The sequence below is a fragment of the Aptenodytes forsteri genome, unplaced genomic scaffold, assembly GCF_000699145.1.
Source record: "Aptenodytes forsteri isolate BGI_AS27 unplaced genomic scaffold, ASM69914v1 Scaffold296, whole genome shotgun sequence".
NCBI lineage: Eukaryota > Metazoa > Chordata > Aves > Sphenisciformes > Spheniscidae > Aptenodytes > Aptenodytes forsteri.
Genome location: NW_008796181.1, coordinates 639472 through 661885, shown reverse-complemented (window position 1 = coordinate 661885; position 22414 = coordinate 639472). Strand labels below are relative to the sequence as shown.

The 22414-nt window shown below is 40.4% G+C and overlaps 1 protein-coding gene across 1 annotated transcript in view; it reads left to right on the top strand.

Annotated features, from left to right (window-relative positions):
* Nucleotides 1-668: 668 nt before the first annotated feature.
* The window catches only part of EXOG (exo/endonuclease G), a 23756-nt gene continuing 2010 nt past the window's right edge, over nt 669-22414 (top strand). The window contains exons 1-5 of the mRNA XM_009287813.2: nt 669-687; nt 1251-1400; nt 4919-5058; nt 6789-6865; nt 9823-9937. Of these exons, the coding sequence (XP_009286088.1) occupies nt 669-687; nt 1251-1400; nt 4919-5058; nt 6789-6865; nt 9823-9937 (501 nt within the window). The remainder of the gene's footprint in view (nt 688-1250; nt 1401-4918; nt 5059-6788; nt 6866-9822; nt 9938-22414) is intronic.

The following is a 22414-nucleotide window of genomic DNA, read 5'->3' as shown; positions in this document are numbered from 1 at the left end:
CGGCGCCTCAGCGCGGTCCCGGTCCCCCCAGACCGCCACCCCCAGGCCCTAGACCCGCTCCCTTCCCTCAGAGCGGCCTCCTCTCCGCTGCCTCCATAGTGGGGTGCCCAAAGCGGGCCGGGAGGGCGGGGAGTTCCCCGAGTACCTGCGCCGGGCTGAGGGACGAGGAGGTTATCTGGGGATGCTGGGCTGTAACTTGCATTAAAAACGCAGCTTCCCGTGCTGCACCTGCTCAGACCGAAATGTTGGTGACACGCGAGGAAAGTGGTTTCGTGCGGCTGCCACGATGGCTCCAAATGTCCCGTGTTGCAGTGGGGAGCGGAGAGCAGTTGCCCTGTGTGACCTGGTAAAGTCCGCATAATATATACATGCATATATGTATGTATATATGTTTACTTTTAAACACACAGCTCAGATCAGGCCGTAACTAAATTTCAGCTATTGCTTCCCCTGTGCTTCCCTGGGGAGACAAGGCCAGCACGCGTGGTGGCTGTTTGCTTGGGAAGGCCCCGGCCCGCTGGCCGTGCGGGCTGGCGGGGGTGCGAGGCGTGGGGAGGGGGCCTGGTGGGAGTGAACGGTTTTCTCTGCAGCCTGAAGGCTTTAAAAGCATCGAAGTGTTGGGAAGCACAGGAGGAGCGTCTCTAAAAACGTGAGTTGCTGTCGAACAGATGGCTGGAGGACGAGGAAGTCAGTAAGACGGATGTAAATATTCCTCCATGAGAGAAAAATGTTCCTTGCAAAAAAAAAAAAAAATCTCGAAGTGAAGCTTTCATTCATTCAGCAGAGTGCAAGTGTTCCCAGTGAGGGCAAGACTCGCACTTGTGCTCAACTCGTACATCTCAGTTTGTGAGGAGGAGTGCGATTTCCAGCTCTGAAGGGCGAAACGTGTGTGTTGATCTCCTGTGTCCGTAACTCCTTGTTGCCTGATTTGTCCCTAAATACCTGATAGGTTTTCTTCTGAAGGCCAGCCCAGAGCGATTGCTAGGCAGATGTGTGTAGGCATTAGAGTGGATGAGTTGGTCCTAGAGCTGAGATCCTCATGTGAGGACACGGTGAAAAGCGCAGCTTTTTTGGTAGAAGGAAGTTTCACTGGATAGCTTTCTTAAGATTTTTTTTAAGTCTCAGTTGTGGCCCTAACCTCAAGTAGCTCCCTATACAGTATGTTTACATCCGCTGAGATGCTTTTCTTACTGTCTTGTTTCTGATCACATTTCATCTTTGGATGGCTTTCTGTTTATTTTTCTCCTTAGAACCAGTAGAAGAGTCTCTGCTGGAAAAATACGGATTCCCTGAAGCTGGAACAGAGACCAGATATTACACAAATCATGCACTGTCTTATGACCAGGCAAAACGGGTGCCTAGATGGGTGATTGAACATATTTCAAAACAGAAGACACTGGGTATGTAGGTACTTACTTTCTTACATTTATGGCACCCAGAATGGGCTTTGCAGTTCACAGAAGGTGGACGCAGGAGCAAGCAGGGAGAAAAATCCTGTAGTGATCTCTAGGTATGGATTTTTCCACCCATTGACAATCCCACTGGAGGCAGCAGGCCTCTGGGTGGATGTCAGTTCCATGACAGTATTAAGGCTGATGTTGCCAGTGATTTGAAAGAGATCTGTCACTGCAGGTTGGCAGGCCTCTTCAGTATTTTTTCTCTTGTTGGGACTAGTCTGGTACTGAATGTACAACATCCTGAGGCCTGCAAGACACACTTGGCCCAAGGGCTGAATATGAAAGGGAGGAATGAAGAAGAACTAGAGCTACCTTTCATGAGAAATTTCTGTTATGAATTTATGAAACAGTCTGTAAACACCAGATCAGTGTAGCTGTGTCAGTGTAAACACTGTAAGTCCTGTTGCAGGAGGGAAGCTTAACTTACCTCTTTTAAACATGAATGGAGAGAAGATGAAAAACTGAAAATTAAACTTTTCTTAACCTGATTCAGACCTGCAAAGTTCAGTGTTATTGCTCAAGCGCCTAAAAATTGCTCTTGCTTCCTTAGCTTGTGTAGTTAGTTCTGTGGGCCAATTTATGTCAGTTTAGGTGCGGCTCCATATGTGTGAATGCTTGTGGAGTCAGCACCTTTAGTGGCCAAGACTGTTTCATCTACAGATCTTAAAGAGATTTGCTCAGAATGGGGAGAAAAGATGGATGTCCATTTCTGAGATAAAAATGGAGCAAAGGGCATCAACAGTTGTAATTGTTCAAAGCTACATAGGGCATACCTACTCACTGCAGCCATTATTTCCTTTGATGCAGTTCTGTTGTATTTTCTGATGTGCGTTATCTAATACTCTCTCCCCTGTTCTTTATGCAAGAGAGAGGCTCAGTGATTTTTTGCTGTCAGTGGTGAATGAAATATAAGTGGTATATAGTCATTGTAAATTAAGTTTATAGCATTAGTTCAGCTTTTATAAGGCAAATTATTAGTAATGGAGGTAACTGTAAAGTGTTTTATGAATGCAGTAGGCCTCTAAATATATCTTAATCACTGTCTTCAAATTACCTTTCAAAATTAAAAGCGTGATCCTGAAAATATTTATAACCAACCTCTAAGTAGCATCGTTGATTCCTCTTCTTTCTGAGAAGAAAGCAGTAATTCCGGGCTTGCTTTCAAGTGGGCCTTAACAGCCGAATTGTTAAAATGTTTTCCGAATGATCAGATACAACTAACCTGCAAGTTGAAATTAAGCATCTTGAGGCATTCAGCTCTGGTTTATGTCTGATAGCTACTCTAATTGAGATTTGAGGTGGAACTGTGTTGTTCAGGGAAGGTCACAAAAACCTTTCACGTACTGGAGTTTTGAAACCACGTGATGTAAAAAAAAATTATTGATAAGTAAGAACTTAAGTGTTTAAAAAACATGGTGGAAAGAAATTAGCTTTACATGTAAATGAGATGTACAAATCTGATTACAGAAGAAATTACTCGTTTTTATCAAAGCAGTGAACAGAGAATAAATTAGGATATATTTTCCATTTTTCAAGTTTAATTGATAAATTACCCTTTGTCTTAAATACTGAGATTAAATATGATTTTTAAAAAATAAGAATCCTGTTGTTTTGCACACTGATAAACTTGTCAGTGTTGCTTCCTAAGCATCAATCCTGTGTTAAAGTATCATGTCACATGCTTTACCAAAAAAGAAAATAAAAATGAAGCTCCTTCCTTCTACCTGCATTGCGTAAGATGCTCTGACTACCTCTCTGTTTTGACGTCATCTTCATGGACCCATGCACAGATGGTCAGCAAAGAAGAGGAAATTGCTTACAGGCACTGGTTTCCAAGAGATGCATTATCCATATGTGTGCTCATTTTCCACCCCGTCCCTTCTTCCTTGTGGTCCTTGCATATTCTTGGGCTCTTCAGAGAGCTGCCAAGTGGAGAGTGTGTACCACACTTTGTTCTCAGTACGGAGCACAAGGAAGCGCAGGGTGCATACGCGCTCAGTGATAATATTGACATGACAAAAAAGCCAGAGTGCATGCCGTTTGTGTGTCTATGCACAGTCAGCTGTAGAAGAAAGAACAATTTTAACAGTGATCACTATTGAAAATTGCCCCTTGCGTTGTATTGCAACAGGAAGTGCTTTATAAAGCGCCAAGTTCGAGGAAAATTCTCTCTGGTGTGTACAGGCCCTGCTTCATGCTTAAATGAAAAGAGACTATGTAATGGTCCTGTATATTGCATCTGTGAAATTATGCCTAAGATGACACCCTGAATTTTATAAAGAAAAAAATCAGTATGCTGTAGATACTTTGAATTATATTGGCATTTGGGAAAAAAAATTGTGGCCAACAGTGATGGTGCGCTAAGCCGGTTATTTTCCAGCTGCACGCTGTGCCGCTGCCTGGATGGAGCCGTTGCACAGGCACAGCTGAGTCAGCCCTTGCGCGTGCCTCTGCTGCTTCTCTGGAGCACCTTCCTTAACTATGGATGTTCTTGGGTCCCAGGCCATTCCCTAAGAAAGATGGTGTCTTACTGGAGGTTGTCAGTGCCAGAATAATTCATACAAGTCTCTTCTGGCCATCGCTTTTCCAAGGAAGCAGTCAGTGTTTGGGATGAAGTGGTCTCAAAGTTGCAGCCCACTCAGAGTAATTTCTTTTCCAAGGAGTTGTCTGGGACTCGACCCAGTGCAAGGACACAAATATAGGTGTATGGCCAGTAAACCTGGGAAGAAGGCACAGGCTCCCCAGCAAAGACAGCAGCTTAGAATGGGCTGCCATCTCTGCAACAGTTAAGTTAGCTCCCCCCACAACCCTCCCCCTAAAATGGTTTTGTCTACCAGAAGGCTTTACGCCTAGTCATTTTTGTGCACAATTCCCAAATGTCTGGAAAGGCAGAAGGGGAATCTTGGAAAGGAACAGGAAAGCTCTACACTTATTTCTGTGCCCATGAAGAACAAATGACTTAAGACTTTCTCTGGAATGGGTTTATTATTTTAGCGAGTGTAACTTTATCAAGATACGCTCATTCTACTTCCAGGCTAGACTTGGAAAAAGAAGAAATACTTGGAGTGGCTCAAACATAAAAATGGAATTGCAGCTGGTGAAGATCTGTATATCTTCACTGTCCTAAAAAGTGAATCTAGACTGGTTTATAACTAGTAATCTTGCCTTTAATATTAATCGGGATTTATGATAAGGCAAAAGTATTTTGGTTTTGTTTTTTCTCTATAAAACAGCAAGCGTGTTAGAATTTCTAGTGTGTAGTGGAGAAGAATTTAGAACTGGAGCACAGATATTTAAGCAGAATTATTCTTTTTTATGGTTGAGGAGAAAAATACCCAATTGAGATTAATGTGTTGAATCCTGAAGCATGGGTCATTTGGCGAGATATGGCAGAACCAGTTCTTTTTGTCTTGTTATGGTGGTTTAATGATAACCTAACAATTTAGTGTGTTATTCCTCAGGCAATGCAGACCGAAGGCACTGTAAATTCAGACCAGATCCTAACATCCCCCTAATGTTTAGTGCTGTCAATGAAGACTACCTTGGGAGCGGATGGTCACGAGGACACATGGCACCAGCGGGAGATAACAAATTTTCAACAGTAGGATTTTTTTTCTTTCTTTTTAATTTGTGTTTATTAGTCAGAACGGGTCAAAAGACCCTTAAAAGTAATGTGTAATGTTCCTTTTGCAGTTTGTTTTGAGATGGAACATGATCTTATTATTGATGCACAGACCAGGACTTGGAGTTACAAGGTCTGTTCCTGACTGAGCACTGTAGGATGCTCTCACAGTCTGCTTCAGGCATCTAAATCGGGTGCATCCTCTGGTGACATACCTCTCTTCATTAAATCACACCTAAATTAGCTTGTTTGGCAGAGATGACGTGAGTATATCTTGCACAGTATAGTGTTAAGCAAGTCTTCTCAACCTCTTGTATGTCACATTGTCTACCTGTAAAATGATGATAACCTTCACCAAACAAACCTCGAAAGTGTCTTCCGAAGCTCAGTTAAAGGGAGACAGGGAACGATGACTTCATTCTGGCCAACAGGTGCTGAGATGTTTAAGGCTAGATTGGGCAAAGCAAAGATGCTGCTAAGTACTGTTCTGTATTGGCAAGGGGTTTGCCTGGATGATTTAAAAGGCTTTTTCCTTTCTGGCAATGTGTATGAGGTAAATTAGAACCTTCATTTGCCATAGTTCTTTCAGTCTATAAAATGTCTTCACCTGCCATTTATTTGAGCCGTAAGAAAAGCACGCCCTAATGCCTTGGCTGACTAACAAAGCAGCCTTGGATTTATTGGATCCTCTTGTGAAATGTGCCTAATGCAGCAATTTGTCAATTAAGAAGCAGTTTGAATTTGTATTTCTGCCAGGCAGAATAGTATGCAGTGGGGCAGAGTGACAGCGCAGTGGCATGTGGTGGATGAAAGAACCAGTCATTTTATTTCGACTGGAAGTGTCTTTGTGGTTATTTATTTGTGATATCTGGGGTTTTTTTGCTGGTGAGCTACCTGTGCAGAGAGATCCTGGACCTGGCTTGAAATGCAGTGAGATGATACAGTCTTTCAAATACAGGACTGTAAGAATTTAATTTCACAGTTTAATTAGTGCAGGTAGTGTTTGCTCATTATCCTAAGGAGTTCTGTCAGCCCCTTCGCTTTGAAGAAGTAGTATGTGAAAAATACTGACAAGTGCAGGACTTACAGAAGATTCTGGGTTAAGATCTTGGAAATTTTTAGCACCAGGTCCTTCGCATCTGGACATATGTGGGTTTCAGTTCAGAGAGGTTTATGACACTTTTTAAAGATAAAATTAAGCAGATATGTAGATGTTTGACCATTATGGTCTCACAAATAATTTAATCGCCTGCATGTTATGTATTTGTAAAATAGTGATGAATATTTTTAATAAAATCTTTTTTTGTAAAGGAAAGAAAAAGCTAGCCATTAGGCAGTCAAATAAATGAAAAGCATAGGTGAAAGCATCCTTCCCATTCAAAAAGAAGAGTAGCTAGTTGCTTCCAAAGACATTACAAAACTGACACTGGGTAACGCAGTAATTCCTGCGCCGCTAGAATTGGACATTCTTGTGCTGTGCTATGTTTCTGTCAAAAAAAAAAAGTAGATACATTTTGCAAGGTTTGCACCCCAGTTATGCGACTCTTAATCCAAAATAATTTTGTAGATGTTCTTAGGTTTTGTCTGACCTTTTATGTTGATAATGTTAAGACTAAACTAGAAATGGATTCTGATCCAAAAACTTCCAAAATGTGTTTTCAGCTTGTAAATATTGCAGTGAAATTATATTATTTTCTTTCTCTATGCAGAGAGCTATGGACGAAACGTTTTATCTGTCTAACATTGTGCCTCAGAATTATGAAAATAATGCTGGATTTTGGAACAGGTGAGAAATTACTTCTAAGTAAACGAAGTGAAAAATACCTGACAGTGGCATAAATCAGAAAAGCTGTATTTATAAAACTTCTTCACATCAAAGCATTCTAGAGCACTTTATAGGCTATCTGTAGAGATCATAGCAACTTTCTGAAATGAAAAGCACCTCAGTCCTCACAGTGCAAGAACAGTATAACGACTACTTTAGTTCTTTATTCGGTCAAACTGTAGAGGACATTTATTTAGACTAGCTAAAATTACTTCTTCTGGCTGATGTGGGTAAAGGAACAAGGCTTAATATCTCTGTCCTAATGGAAAATTCAGTAGAAGCAAGGAAAGGGTTTAGATCTTGCTTTAACATCTCTTCTTCAAAAAAGTGCTTCCCATGTGAGAGTATTCACATCTCTGTATGTGGACATTGGTTCTCTTTGAATTGGAGAACTGAGTGCTCCCCACTGAGTCATGACTACTTCAGGTCTTAGGTGTTTCTTCAAGTGCTGGCTTCCAAGTAGCAGTCAGGCAGGTTCTCTGTCACTTGCGAACGCCGGCTGGATCGGCTTTGAGGTGAAGTGAGTGGTTGATAAATTTAAACTTTCTTCACATAGGATTTTTATTCTTTCCTTCTTTTGAGCAGAGAAAAACATTTCATCCAGCACTTCTTGCATAGGACTTACAGAATGTTAAGACTCAGAAACAGGAGGGGAAAATGATGAATTTCACCAGGTTCGCTCAAGGGAAGGTTAGCAAAATTATGTACAGTATTGTACTAAAATTCTATTAAAAATGCATCATCATTCAACTACACACTGCTTTCCAGTTTTACAAGAATGCATATAAAATCATATGAGGCATTCAATAAGGTTATACTGGTTTATAGACAAATAAAATGCTATAACATTTTAAGAGATTTTTTTTTTATTGTTTTAATACCTCAAGTATTTGAGCATAAAATTTCCTTATACCAAAGCTAAGCATTTGTACCAGTTCAACGTGGGAAACCCTCTTTATTTCCTTTGAGCAGGATCTCTGCCTAATCAGGAAATCATGGGGAGTGTTTGAAAATTTCCCCTGGCACTATCAGCCCCACAATTTAAGCAGCTATTAGCACTTTCTCCTAACCTCAGCACCCTATCCCCACAGTTTAAATACATGAGCAAGGTATTTGTGCCACTTGTTTCATCAGTCACTTGTTTAATGATCAATAGGTTTAAGGTTACCATGTTTCACATGTGTCGTATCCCTTCCTGGCTTCAGTACTCTCTTCCTTTCTCTTTTTTTAGTTGCTTGCTTCTTGAATTGTCTTCTGAGGTGCAGGTAGACAATACAGCTTAGTCAGTTTAACAATCTTTTGCTTTTTAAAGTGGTATTCACCCTCCAGCCATGTGTTTTTGCTGCTTTCCCAGTTCCAGCTCTGGTACTAGCCTGACTGTGGCAAGTCAATTCCATTTGCTAACTGATTCGCGTTTTGTTTTGCTTGGTTATGTTTCTGCCAGATTAGAAAATTGGATCAACTGGTGAGATGAGTGCCAGAGCCAACATGGAAGATGGAGTAGGACTGTTCAGCTGGGGCAGACAAGGGGAGCGGTAGGAAAGGGGAGAGCAGGACTGCGTCTTTCAGCAAGCTGTTAGGTAGTAAGCTATTAGATTGGTTCAGTGGTGTGGTCTAACTGCACCTTAGTATTTATTCCTCATTCTCTTCCCACCAACATGCATGCTGCTTTCTTTCCGGATGTTTAACTGAGTGCGATTTCGTGGTCACTATAATTTGATCTCTGTCCCTGCCACCACCAAAAGCAGTTTGCTCCTTAGCTGCATTTATTCCCATTCTCTCCTTGTGCCAGGTGGTGTTTGTATTGTCATGCCATGAGACAGCCTGAGGAGCTGAGCTGCTTGGAAGCAAAGCTGACGACAGCAGGAAAAAAATTAGCTTGTGGTCAATGCTTTGGTGTATCACATGGCAGCTCACTATTACCAAAGAAGAAAGGTCTCATTCCTGCTAATTCTGATTTGTGTGAGCTGATTTAACTCACTAACCCAGCACAAAAAAAAGACTGGTTTTGTTCAGGATTATTGACAGATGAAGAGTGTTAAAGGTGGCCCAAGGGAGAGGTATGAGGAACAGGGATGAGAGAGAAGGGCGTGAAACCTCCCCCTTTCAGAGGCAGCCAGATTAGCTGGGCTCATCTGTCTCATGTTCTGGTCTGTTTGTCCATTTGAGTGAAGTGCAACTCTGTCTTTAGTAGAGGACCAATGGGTGCTCACTGTATGTGATTTCTGTAACACTTGGGGTGTTAGATCAGCACTGGGGCTACAATATTTTGTTTTATGTAAAATAGGCATGATCCAGAAACCTTCTTATTTTATGCTGTAAACTGAATCAATTAGTTTAAAAAGCAAAAACAATGTTGGTATTTCTGGAGTTGCTACTTTATTTTTAAACGGTTTTATATAAAAAACCAGTAAGTAGACTTCGTGGGAATGGCACGTAGAAACTTTCCTAAGTACTCTGAGCTACGGAAAGAGCCGTCTGTTGCAGGACATTGATTCCTTGGGGAGGAACATACAAATCCAGTAACGTGGTAAAACCTTTTAAAGTAAGAATGCCACAACCTGCTGTTTAAAACAAGTTTTACTAATCCCAAGTGACCATCAACAGTATCTTTTCTAGTGTCAGGTGTGGGAGTAAGTAGAGAACTCGGATTTTCAGGACAGGTGGTAAGGCTACAAAAACCATTTTCAAATGTGTGCGATAACACATCCCTCTCTGTAAAGAAGTGAACCTTGGACAAGTGGGAAGTATGAGTTGGGCCTGCGTTTTACCTTCTTTGGCTTGTAAGTCAGTCACATGAGTTTGAAAAAATGCTCCCAAACTGTCAGTAGTTCACCTTGCCCTTCACAGTATGTTTCAAAGACTCTTACGTTAAGTTTTCCCAGCTAACTCTACCCTATCTGACAAATATGTTGCAGAATGGAAATGTATTGTCGGGAATTGACCGAGAGATTTGAGGATGTTTGGGTAGTTTCTGGACCTCTGACCTTGCCTCAAACAAATGATGATGGAAAGAAGAGAGTTACTTATCAGGTATGTATATATGTTGCTGGGTTAACAGTGCAGTAGTAATTATTTATTTATTTAAAATTGATATTGTAGCTTGATAAAACAAAGTTAAACAGCCTAGTACATGCAAAATGTATGAAATGTCCAATACTAGTTGGGACAAGTTCAGTGGAGATGTTATATTTTGCCTACATGTCAAAAAGTATAATTTTAAAATAATTTGTTTTATTTACAAAGAGAGGTCTATTAAATGTCTGTTCACAGTCTGCAGTAAAACTGTTTTCTGACTTCTGTAATACTTGGCAGTATCTAAGCAGAGAGTTAGTGGGTTTTGCTGATGTGAAGGCATCTATTCAGTTATTTATTGATATATTTTAGAAACAGTGCAATACAAAGGTACTGTGGGTTTCTCAAAACTATGTAGGGTATTGGAATGCTTCTTCTCCATTAATTTCAAAAGCAGTTTGCTGATATCCCATATGCATCAGCTAGATGAGGTCTTGCAACTGGGATTCTGAGTATACCAAAGTCAATTGACAGGCTTCATTCAAGTTCAGTAGGTTTTAGGTGAATGCAGTGTAATCACTGGTCCATGGTACTGGTATCCCCCCTTCTTCTTTTGATCCCCCATTTTTATTACCTGCTTAAAATACTCTGAAGATTTAGGATTGATCATGCGCAGTCTCTAGACACCGTCACTGATAGACAGAAAGATAGGAATGGCTATCAAGTTGAGAGGTGAATTTCTTACTGCTTATCCTGGCTTACTCTTTGTAAGCACATGTTTAGACATCTGTAGGATCTGAGCATGGTAAGGTATTCAAGGGAGGGAGTATTACCTTCTGCCCTCACTGTAATGAGATATTATTGCTCGTTTCAGTTGCTAGATGATAGCTAACGTAATGCAAATAATAAATGCTGTATTTTGCACCTCTTGAAAAAACACTTTTCCTTGAAAATAAGTACTTGGATCAACTGCAGCTTCAGCTCGTGAGTGATTCAGCTGTCCAGCTAGTTCTCTGAGGAGCAATGAATGAGCTTGCTGTAAACAAGCCCCTGTTTCAGAGGGATATGAGAGACACGAAAGGGAGAGATGTTCAGCTTTCAACGCTGGCTTGTTTAGCGGTAAGATTTAGGCACTATTTCTCCATTATAAATACACAGCTGATTTCCATTTGATTGAACTTGGAACTCAGTCATAATAGAATGTAATTTTTCCTGTTTGCTTTTACCTTTTTACTTCTTTAAAAACTGTCCCTTGCGTCACCACCCGCACATGTCTATAACCTTGACTGTGACAAAATCACAGCTTTGGTTTTGGGTTTGTTGTTATTTTTTTTCCAGACAGTCATATGTTATGCATATGAAAATGCAGTAATAATAATTTATCTTTTTCATGTTCAGCGGCAGTTCCAAACTTCAGCTCTCACCACATCTTTGTGAGGAAGGTGACAACTGTGCTCATTTTCAAGTGGATAAGTAAGCTGTGGTTAAGGGATATGACCGATGCCACATGATAAGTTAGTGGCAAAGCTAGCTTTAGACTGGCAATGGTTCCTTGCCACCCAAAGAGAGAGTGCTGACTTCGCTATTGCCCATTATACTTTCCAGTCCTTTCCCTTGTCTGCCAGTGCTGATGACTGTCAGATCCTTCCACAAGATGCTTAATTACCCAATGCAATAGAAAACCATCCGTACTGGACTCTTCATTTGCTTACTGGGCTTGTTTTCTACTGCTGTAGAAAGATAGAGCAGCGCACAGAGGAGTCCAACGCTTACTGGTGACAGCATGAGATATGTCCAAAAGCACGCAGCTGGGACCAGGAGGGAAATGTTCCCTTTCAGCAGTGTCGAGCTGAGCATTCGGCTTACTGTCATGCAGAATGGTACCGTAAGAGTTCTCCAGGCTTGCACATAGCTTGCTGGAATTTGCCTCCTTGTAGCTGTCAGGATATTGCATTTATTTTTCATCCCTAAAAATATATATTCGTCTTATATTGCAAAGAATTAAAAATCCTGAGCTGACTTGAACATTTTATAACTGAAAATGATTTTCCAGGAAGCAGTTGAATCATCTATCAACTGCTTCACTTTAATCTTGGTCATCTTTGTCTAGTTTTTCTCTAGAGAAAGTGTTTACTTAGAAGAGAAAGATTACATTTTTCTGAAAAATTATTCTGGCTCTCCCATTTTGGTTTTGAAATGTAAATTTTAGTCTTCCACAGGTAAAAATAAGAGCAGGCACTGCATCTTACTGCTTTTATTCAAAGTAACTTGATACCAGGATGCAGTGATGGAATAGTAGTGGCACAAAATGTCCACGCTGCTTTGATTATCATATCGTTCTGTTCTTGTCTGTTGCCAAGATGTCTTCATCATCTTTGGGTTTGATGACAACTCTGGTCTTTTATGAATGGTTTATCAGTTTTGGTCTTAATATAAACTATGAAATGAAGTTCAGTGTGAGACTGAAAACGGTGGAATGATGGTATTCATGTTTTCATTTCACCATTTGGCCACATTCATAAATCCTTTACTTAGCTTCCTAGGGTGAGATTCATTATGTAAATTGATTTGTATTTAAGCCGTAAAGTACAGATAATGCTGTCTACAGGTGGAAAAAGTAAAATGTTGATTTTGTGTTTTTTGTTTTGTTTTAAATATTAAATTACTTGATTTGGGTCCTCTTTGGGTACACTCCTAAGTGTAAATAAATACAGGCTGAGAATTGTTTTGTTATTTTGAAATCTGTTTATGACATAAGTTCTTGTGCTTGCTATTGAAGTTGTCCTCTGCGGAGAGAGACTTCAAGGTGGAGTAGTATGTTGTTTTGGTTTTTTTCTTCTTACATCAACACGTACACTTAGAAGAGGGAACACAACCTGTCAAAGCACTGGAGAGAAGTTCTTTTCAAACTGATACCTTGGATGTAATTGCAGTCGTTGCCATTGATTTTGGCAGTCTGGGATTCTGCCCCTAAACCGAGAACACTAAGAGTTGGCAGCTGAACGAGAAGGGAAGGTACCTCTTAGCTGTCTTTCGGAGTGAACTTTGCTAGGTTCAAACAAGTGACTTAGAAATGAAAGGCTCTTAGTCCTCATTGCTTGGGCTTATGAAGCTGATGTGAAAAGGTGTCCTTTTTCTTTGTATGTGCTGTTTAAGGAGAAGTGCTGTAGTATACACAATAGTGCTGAAACTCAACCTATAATCTGGCAATGTGACTGTTTAAGGCTGAGCTCCTTTCTAATGTTTTTCTTCTCCTCTGAGACTAGAACTGGAAAAAAGAAAACACAGAAGTACTACAGTGAATATGTCTGCATTGATTTGTTTCAGATCCTCTCTTCAATCTTATTTTCCTTGTTTTTGGCTGAAGGAGTGGTGAAATATGTATCCATGGCTTTACAGGCTGGTGTTTTTCTCATCAGACGTCCAAAAAGGTTATTTTTAGATCACTATAGAGGAAAAACAGAGCATCGGTCATGGCATTGTTCCCAGTTCCTGCTTGGACTCTGGTACCATTTGCTGTTTAATTCCAGAAAGGGAATTAACCTTGAACTCCTTAGATGCCAGCATTGTTCTGTCTATTGGCTGAACTTGTTGTATCCTCAGATATGTTCTGTCATCTCATCTGTCTCCAGCAGGGGATTTTATTGCAAAGAGTAGATTGATGACTGTGCTTGGTATCTGAAAAACATATTTTGAGAATATATGTAAAATAGAATGCCAACAGGAAACATCTGTTCTGTGTCATTGGAGAGGCAGATGCAGGTTTTTCATCTTTGTCCAGATCAAATCAAAATGACATTGTCTTGTTTTATACATTACTGTTCTCCAGTGACTGTCACTTTAGTGATTTTCCTCTGTCAGCAGATTTGGAGTTTGAAATACAAATTTTGCAATAATTCTACTGCGTCATGCTCAATGCTCCACCCTTCTTATTCCCAATGGCATCATAGTAAATGCTAATTTAAGAAGAATTGGCTATGGTTGGCGAACGAAAGTACAGTTTAGGTAACATTTTGTTTTTTTGAAGAAGATATTTTTCTGTACTTTTTAGTGGTACACTGGGTTCATCCTGGAATCATGTCTGCCGTTTTAATTTTCAAAACTGAATGACAAGGCTGGGCCAGGCACGCACAATAACTGTACCAGAAGGTATACTTACTCGTCATCTAGTTCTGTGGCAAATAAGTCCTTGGGAAACAAATTGCACCTCTCAAATATAAGATGGTGCTTTATGGTTTTCCCCAGTCAACTTTCAGAAGTAGTAGAGGTTTTATCCTAGCCAAGATACTATAGGGGAAGGAATCCTTGTTAGAGGAGGAAATAAACCTGGGGACTGTTACTATTTGTTGGCTGCTCCACACGGTCTCAAGGCTACACAGGCAACTAATGGATCTAGGTCCATTATACATGTCCCATAAAACTTATGTTCAAAGGGCTAGATCTTAGATCAGCTGGTGTAAACAACTAGAGCTCTGTCAGCCCTAAATTTAGACATGATGTACAAATGAAAATAATAGGCACTCGTTTAAGATTGGAGGAGAAGAGACACCAAAGGTGCAGGATAGATTTATGGGGTTGCTTTTATTTAGCACTGTACCCATCCCGAAGGTTCTTTTGTTATAGGAAGAGCAGTGATAGGGACTGTAGTGGATTCAGTGTTAAGTAACCTAAATGGAGTCTGTGGAAGTAGTAGTCTGTCATCATGTAAATAGAGTATCATAATGCATATACAGGAGGAAATAAACCTGGGGACTGTTACTATTTGTTGGCTGCTCCACACGGTCTCAAGGCTACACAGGCAACTAATGGATCTAGGTCCATTATACATGTCCCATAAAACTTATGTTCAAAGGGCTAGATCTTAGATCAGCTGGTGTAAACAACTAGAGCTCTGTCAGCCCTAAATTTAGACATGATGTACAAATGAAAATAATAGGCACTCGTTTAAGATTGGAGGAGAAGAGACACCAAAGGTGCAGGATAGATTTATGGGGTTGCTTTTATTTAGCACTGTACCCATCCCGAAGGTTCTTTTGTTATAGGAAGAGCAGTGATAGGGACTGTAGTGGATTCAGTGTTAAGTAACCTAAATGGAGTCTGTGGAAGTAGTAGTCTGTCATCATGTAAATAGAGTATCATAATGCATATACACACCCTTTTTAAAAAAAAAAAAAAAAAAGGAGGGGTTGGGGTGTCTGTCTTTTAATGCCATAACTAGGTATTTAGGCACAGCTTTTTTTTTTTTTTTTACCACTCTTCTTTTTTTTCTTTTTTCTTTCTTTCTTTTCTAGGATTGCCAAATGATTTGGCAATAGCAATCAGACCAGCCATAACAAATTAAATTTTCCTGAAGTACATACATTTGCATTTTGGAGTGCTTGGCTGTGCCGTGTTGTTGCAGATTGTTACTATGATTTTTATCCGTCATATTTTCTATTTTCTGTATTGCTAGGTCTGCCTTCACACCCCTCGGTTCTTCTCAATGCCATCTGACAGAGTTCTCTCAAATACTGGGGAGAAAACACTATCAACAGAATCAATGCTGCCTAACACAAATCGGAAAGGAACTGGAGTGAAGGCAGTTAATGCTGTCACAATGATAAGTAAATAAAATTATACTGATAGCAAAGGGAATTTTTTATACTGCCAGAAAGTCTGTTTCTGTACAGAATTTAGTATCAAATTATAATAAAGCTCTGGATTGTCAAACCTGGGGTCATATCAGAAGGAATGATATTATCTACAGTAAAACATCTGATGGGGCCTGGTCAGTATCGTGCCTCAGGTTACAGCTAAAACAAAACAAATGCCTATTCAGAGAAAGCTACAGTCTTATTTTGGGTGACAGGAATGATGTTCTTGAATTCTGTCCATCAAGAAATGTGACAGAAGTCTTAATTTTGTTAGTGCCAGGTGTAGGTGGAAGTACCGTTACATAGAGAATTGTGTGTATGCTTGTTTTCAGTCAGTTCTGGTTTGCAGTATGGCTTAGTTCTAAACTCTGGTTGTTATACAGAGAGAGGTGAAAAACGGTTACTGGAGTGTAGAGGGAATTTCTAGAGCTATCATTTTAATGTATTTGATGATGGTACCCTCTGATGCAAGGACTCTTCAGTGTGTGCTGGCAGTTAAGGCATGATTGAATGTGATTTCTGTTTACCAGGTTCTAAGAGAGTCTCAGATAATTGCCAATCCAGAGCTGGCTCTCGCTGATGAAGGGCTAGTCCCTTCTGCTAATTCTCTTCATGGTTGATTTTCATTTTCTAGTCACTAGATGGCAAAATACTGCTTTTAGATTCATGAGTCCTTTCTTTTAAAAATTATTCCTACCCTTTCAGAAGAAAATAATTTTCATACCACTCTGGGAAGCTGCAACAAGTCCAGTATAAAATGCAAATATGATAATATTTGTGGATGTTTTAAAATTTCTAGTAAGAGCAACACTGTTTTTTTCTAATATAATCTCAAGTGTTCTGCCATTATACCTTATATATTCCTTTTCTCCTGTTTGTGTAAGAATGGAATTTTCTTTCTCATAAACTGCAAACTGTCATTTTTAGGGACTGCTTTGCCCCCATATTTATCTGACTACCACCATGAAGGTGACATTAGTTAATGCCATATGCTTAAACTTACCCTAGATGCCATTAGCAAATGACTTCATTATTTATTGTGATACTTAAGCACTCCACAGATACTGTCAAATTTGTTCTTCCTCCAATTTTAAAAACTACTACCAAGAACAGTTTAATGATTTGGCCAAAATCGTGAGGAAAGCCAAGCTTAAGACAAATCCCCATCCAGTGACTTAGCTATGAGACCGAATTTATCAAAGCTCCCTGAGCTCTCTCTGTTTTAAGAAATCGTGTTGCTTCTGCCCTTATCTTTATCTGTCCCTGTGAGCTCTTCAAGTTTGTATAACTGCTTACCAACACGTTTGTTGTTTTAGCAATATGTAAACATCTCTCAATGTCAGGAATTGCACACATTTTAATGGCCCGTCCTCATGACAGCTGTCCAGGTTTAATTGGGCATGGAGGAGTATAACAAATTTGTACACACTTGTGGAATGTCAATAACAATGTCAATAATAATAAAAACCAGTAAACACTATGCTGAAAATGACATTATCATAATGTTGCATTATTAGTCAACACCGGTTCAGTCATAGGGCTTCAGCCAGCATCAGATCACCAAAGAAAACGAGAGCAAAGCAAAAGTGAAAGGAATAAGCAGCTCCAAAAAGTTAGGGCAATGGACGTTTTTATGTTGAACTGATACAGACAGCACAGAGAAATAGTATCTGAAATTTCACATTGGTTTCCCAAATGATGATGGGAAAGGAATATTTTTAATGCTATAAAAAGAAGGCTTTTAACTTGAGTTTTTTTTTTCTCTGTTATGAGGCTGTTGAAAATTTGAAAAATTAAGCAAAATTTTATAGGAATAGCAAAATGGAAATTTTCAAAGGATGACACAAAAATTTACCTTGTGGTCTTGTTATCAACATGGTGTGAAAGCATGTGGGACAGCAGTGATTTTCAGCAGACCATTGCTGTATTTTCTTGCTTGTATTAGCGCATGAGATTTTTTTTTTTTTGAATCACAGATACTATTAAAAACTGTTGCTCTTTTCCATCTGGGACAGATAGCTGTTTCAGGCATTGATTGGTGAAAGATCATCTGCTGCCTGTGGATAGCCTAGCACAAACCAAAGTCAACATCTGTGCACGGATAATCTTAACCCATTTTCTATTCTGTTACAATAGGAGCGTATGCTCTCTGCCTCTGTTAGGCATGCATTGAGATAAACGGGATGGTGCAGATCAGGGTAGCTGTAGTTAGGTAGGAAAATCCTCTAGGTGGCAATAGGAAATGAATTGTTGAGTTTGTTTTTCCTACCTATTGCTCTGTTGCAAACTTCAGTTCTGCAGAATCACGCCTTACTTCTTTCCCTGGCTGTTGAGCTGTGTGTGGGGGGCAACTCTGTGGAAACACTCATCTGCAGCTTCTGTATCTACTCCCATAAAAAAGCAAATTGTGGTATATTACAGAGCATAATGATGCCAATATTACGGCGTGCTCCAGAACTGCATTTTCTTTTTTAACAGAAATCATTGGGTCACACTGGCTGCATAAATTATTAGTGATACGTCCTGTGCATGGTTCACATAACTGTTAAACTGCAGAAAAAAACATACATATTCTTTGTCATGCATATTTACTCTGTCAGAGAGATCAGGCACCCTCCTTTGATGGTATTCTCCTCTAGCAGGATGAGCTGGGGATGGAACTTCTATGCCACATTTTGTGTAAGGAAAGGACACTTGTGGACTCTGGCTGTTTGGCAGGCTGAAGTTTGTTTTAATCACTTTAACAATATTAGAACTCAGTGAAGTAATTACAGAAGTAGTTTACTGCTATTCAGAGGACTAGTATAAAGCCTGAGCACTACTTAAATTTTATTTAAATCCTCAAAAGAGAGCTTACATGGAACTGAAGTGGTACATAAATTACATGTATGGCCGTTGCCTGTATAGAGCTGAGTTGTATTTAGAACAACATTTCTCAAAAGGCCAACCCTTCCTTAATTTTGAACTAGTCCTCTTTTTCCTTCTTTCCTTCCCCCCTTCACAGGGGCATATACTATGCATAAATGTGCATTATTTTGCATAGAATATATATATTTGCATAATATTACATAAACACAGGGTCCGTTTTCCTTAACACCCACTTCAGGCATTCAGCATTTCCATTTCATACCTAACTATTGTATGTGCAGCTCTATTCATTCCCCAGCCTTTCTATCCACCCACTCGGTGCTCAGACTCAATCCCCTGTTCCCTCTGCTAGCTCACTCAGCACGCATTCACCTGTTTGTTTTACATATGCCATATACCCCCTAATTGGAGATACTTGTAGCAGCTCCATCTGCGTGTTCACCCTTCCTCTAGTCTTTTATACAACAGACAGAGGATGCTGGTATGTGTATGTGTGTGGGAGGTGTTGAGAAGGGGAGGGAGCCGAGCTAAGGAGGACCTAGTACGTATACATGTGGAAAAAAGTCTGTGAAGAGTCCTGGAAAAGGCAGTGCAGGCCACAGCGCACAGGAATGCTGCAGGTCAGGAGATTGTTGACCCAGGGAGAATCTGGGGAGCAGGGTTTAGTCTCGCTACTGCCTTCTCTCAGGAGGCTACAGCAGCTCCAGGGTGCAGTGCAGCTGTGCACAGCCTCTTCCTTCTCTTCCGCCCGGCCCTAGGAGTGTGCAGGAGGTGGGATTGCAGTGCAGGCTCTGCAAGCTCCCTGCTCCAGGGGGGAAAAGGGACTCCAGCCTTCTGCCTTCAACAGTGTCAGTCACTGCCTGCGCTTGCGTGAATACGGAATTGTGAACCCTCTCCTCTCCCCCTCAGGGCTTTTCATGCTTCTTGGCTTCCTCCCTCTCGCCACCGATACACTGCATGTACCCCCCAGTTTAAGTGCCACCTATCTCAGTTAGGTTAAACTCCCAACACCATTCATTTTGTAATTCAGTTTTAACCCACCAGATATAACGGTGTGTTGATGCGTAGTTTTTAGTGTATTTTAAAATTACCTGTGCATCAGTCAGTTTTGATTATTTATGCAGTTGATCCTGAGGAGCTGTAGCTCTGGTTTCACCCACACTGAATGCTAAATGCAAAGTGCTTTGACGCTCAGGAGCTCTAATTTCCCTATCAAGACATCTGTCGTCATCGAAAGGGAAAGTAGATTTGGCATAAGGCATTTATTTATTGCTTACCAGTTTCAGTGACTGTTAGATGTCTAGGCAGAGCTTTATTTAGGAGAAGATTGGTGGCATAAACAAGATCATTTTTGTAAAAAAAACCCCAAAAACCCACAACAAAAAAAGTTTAAACTGCAGGAAAGCCGTTGAATAGCCTAGTATAGGGAAGGGGAGGAAAATATTCCGTAACAAAGAAATCGTAAGAGCATATGTTTACCAGAGACAGTAGTAATGTTACTACTACATTATTGTACAAAACATGAAAAAACTTTCTTTATCAGAGGTTTCCCTTTCTCCTAAACGTACTTTCTCTGGTTTTGGTCTAACCAGTAAGACTTTAAGACTGGTCACTTAAAAAACTGGCAACAGAGGTAGAAGGCACACTTCAAGCACTGAAAGAATTCATAACTGAAATTAGTTGACTGACTGACGTGAACCTTGGTTCAGTAGCCACAGGCAGAGTTTAGTTTTAAAAATGTGTTTTCTTTTGCAGAAGTGCTGAATACTCTCAGAATACAGCATACGTAGGAAGTGTTTCTTTTGTGGTTGAATTATACTGAATATATGAGTGGATAAAGCATGTCTGAACTGATATATTGGATTAGTTTGTAAAATACTTCCAATTAATGTGATCGGTTTTGGCAGTGAAAGAAACACCTGCTTTCTCTGAAATTGTATTTTAACTGTATCTAACAAAAGCTGTCAAAAAATCAAAATAAGCAGTCTTTGCTTTTGCAGGTATTGCAAATAATGGAAATAGTACCTGAATTTTATGTATAAAACAAGATGCCTTTGTAGTTTCTGCAGGGCGTCTGCGTCTTTTTTATTCTGTTGCCATTCGAATGAAAGTACAAATTTTAGAAAGGTAGTTATACAGAAGGGTTATGCAAAACATAGATTTTCCATGTGTGAGCTTGTTATACTTTGTTGGAATGGCAGGTTCAGTTCAGCAATATTGAAGGAAAAAAAGCCTAATACAGCACATGCATGCATGAGCATCACTTTTTGAATACTGGAGAGATTACATTTATCATCAATAGGTATATTCCCTTGGACTTATTTCTGACAGAGAGTGGGGTCTCTACTGTAGACATGTATGGGTGAGCTTTTAACAGATTTCATGTTAATTCAGAGTCCTGATCCTCCCCTCCTGGTGTTTCAGTTAAATTCCTCGATCCTGGTCTGAGTGACACAGCAGGAAACCCAACATGTACAAGCTCTTAAGTTGAATCATAGTGAATTTATGGAAGAAATAGGTGCATTTTTTTTTTTATAGAGTTCTCTTCCAAGATATTGAGACATTGAATGTACTTCTTCATATCCAGGTCTCCTCAAAAAAATGCTTACTTAGATAATGTAGCTTTTAAATACAGCCTGTGTATTGGTAATAGAGATACGAAAAATAACTGACAGAAGGTAAGTTAAAGTTGATTTGAAATGCATATTAAAAAACACGTGATTTGGAACTGTCGGGTCAGGAACTTAGTGTAGAGCTACTGATATTGAAAACAGCTTTCCAAGCGTTAACAATGTGATGCAGTATGAGAAAGGAGCTTGACCATCCCTTCAAGTCAGCTACGCTTACAGATCTGCACCTGGATTAGGGAGCTGGGGTCTTGGCTGACTCCCTGATTCCAAATGTGTGTTTCAAATTTGGTTCCAGTTCAGTTTCAGCCATAACTAAAGTTGCATCTGCTTGGCAGATTTAAGTTGAGTTCGTTCTTCTACCAGAGCTCCTTGTCGCAGATCTTTACAAATATTTAGGCAATTACTGGCTAATCTTTTGACCTTTTGTCTGCATCATTGTTCTTAACAGTATAATACAAAGTCAGTGGTGTTATAAGAGAAAGGCAGAGAACCTTCTGGGAAAGTCACCTACCAACAGTGGCCAAACAACCCTGCAGTGAAGTGTTCTTTGCCCTGCTTTTCCTGTTTGAGACAGAGATTCAGGCATCAAATAGCTAGCTCATTCCTGACCAGCTATATAAGGAGCTGCAATGAAATGGTGCTGTGGTGGGTTGACCTTGGCTGGACGCCAGGTGCCCACCCAGCCGCTCTATCACTCCCCTTCTTGGGGAGAGGGGTGGGAAAGAAGATGGAAAAAACTCATGGGTCAAGATAAAGGCAGTTTAATAAAGCAAAAGCAAAGCCCGCACGTGGAAGCAAAGGAAAACAAAAGATTTATTCTCCACTTGCCATCAGCAGGCAACGTCCCGCCACTTCCCTGGAAGTAGGGCTTCAGTACGTGTAGCAGTTGCTCCGAAAGACAAACGTCGTAATAATGAATGCCCCCCCTCCTCCTCCTTCCTTTAGCTTTTAGCAGACGTCATATGGTATGGAATATCCATTTGGTCAGTTTGGGTCAGCTGTCCTGGCTATGTCCCCTCCCAAGATCTTGCCCACCCCCAGCCTGCTGGTGAGGGGGGAATGTTGGAGAGACAGCCTTGATGCTGTGGGAGCGCTGCTCAGCAGTAGCCAAAACACTGGTGTGTTAGCCACACCTTTCTAGCTACCCATAGAAAGCACAGCGCTATGAGGGCTGCTGTGGGGAAAGTTAACTCCATCTCAGCCAGAGCCAATACAGGTGCTTTCCACCTCAGCTTCTGGTCTGATAACATTGCACGTGATTTTGATGTGTAGTTAAGTGCTGTGGCTCCTTTTTAGAGGTAGTAGGATTAGTCTCGCATCTTTTTTTCTCCCCCCCCCCCCCCCCCCCCCCCCACACAATACTT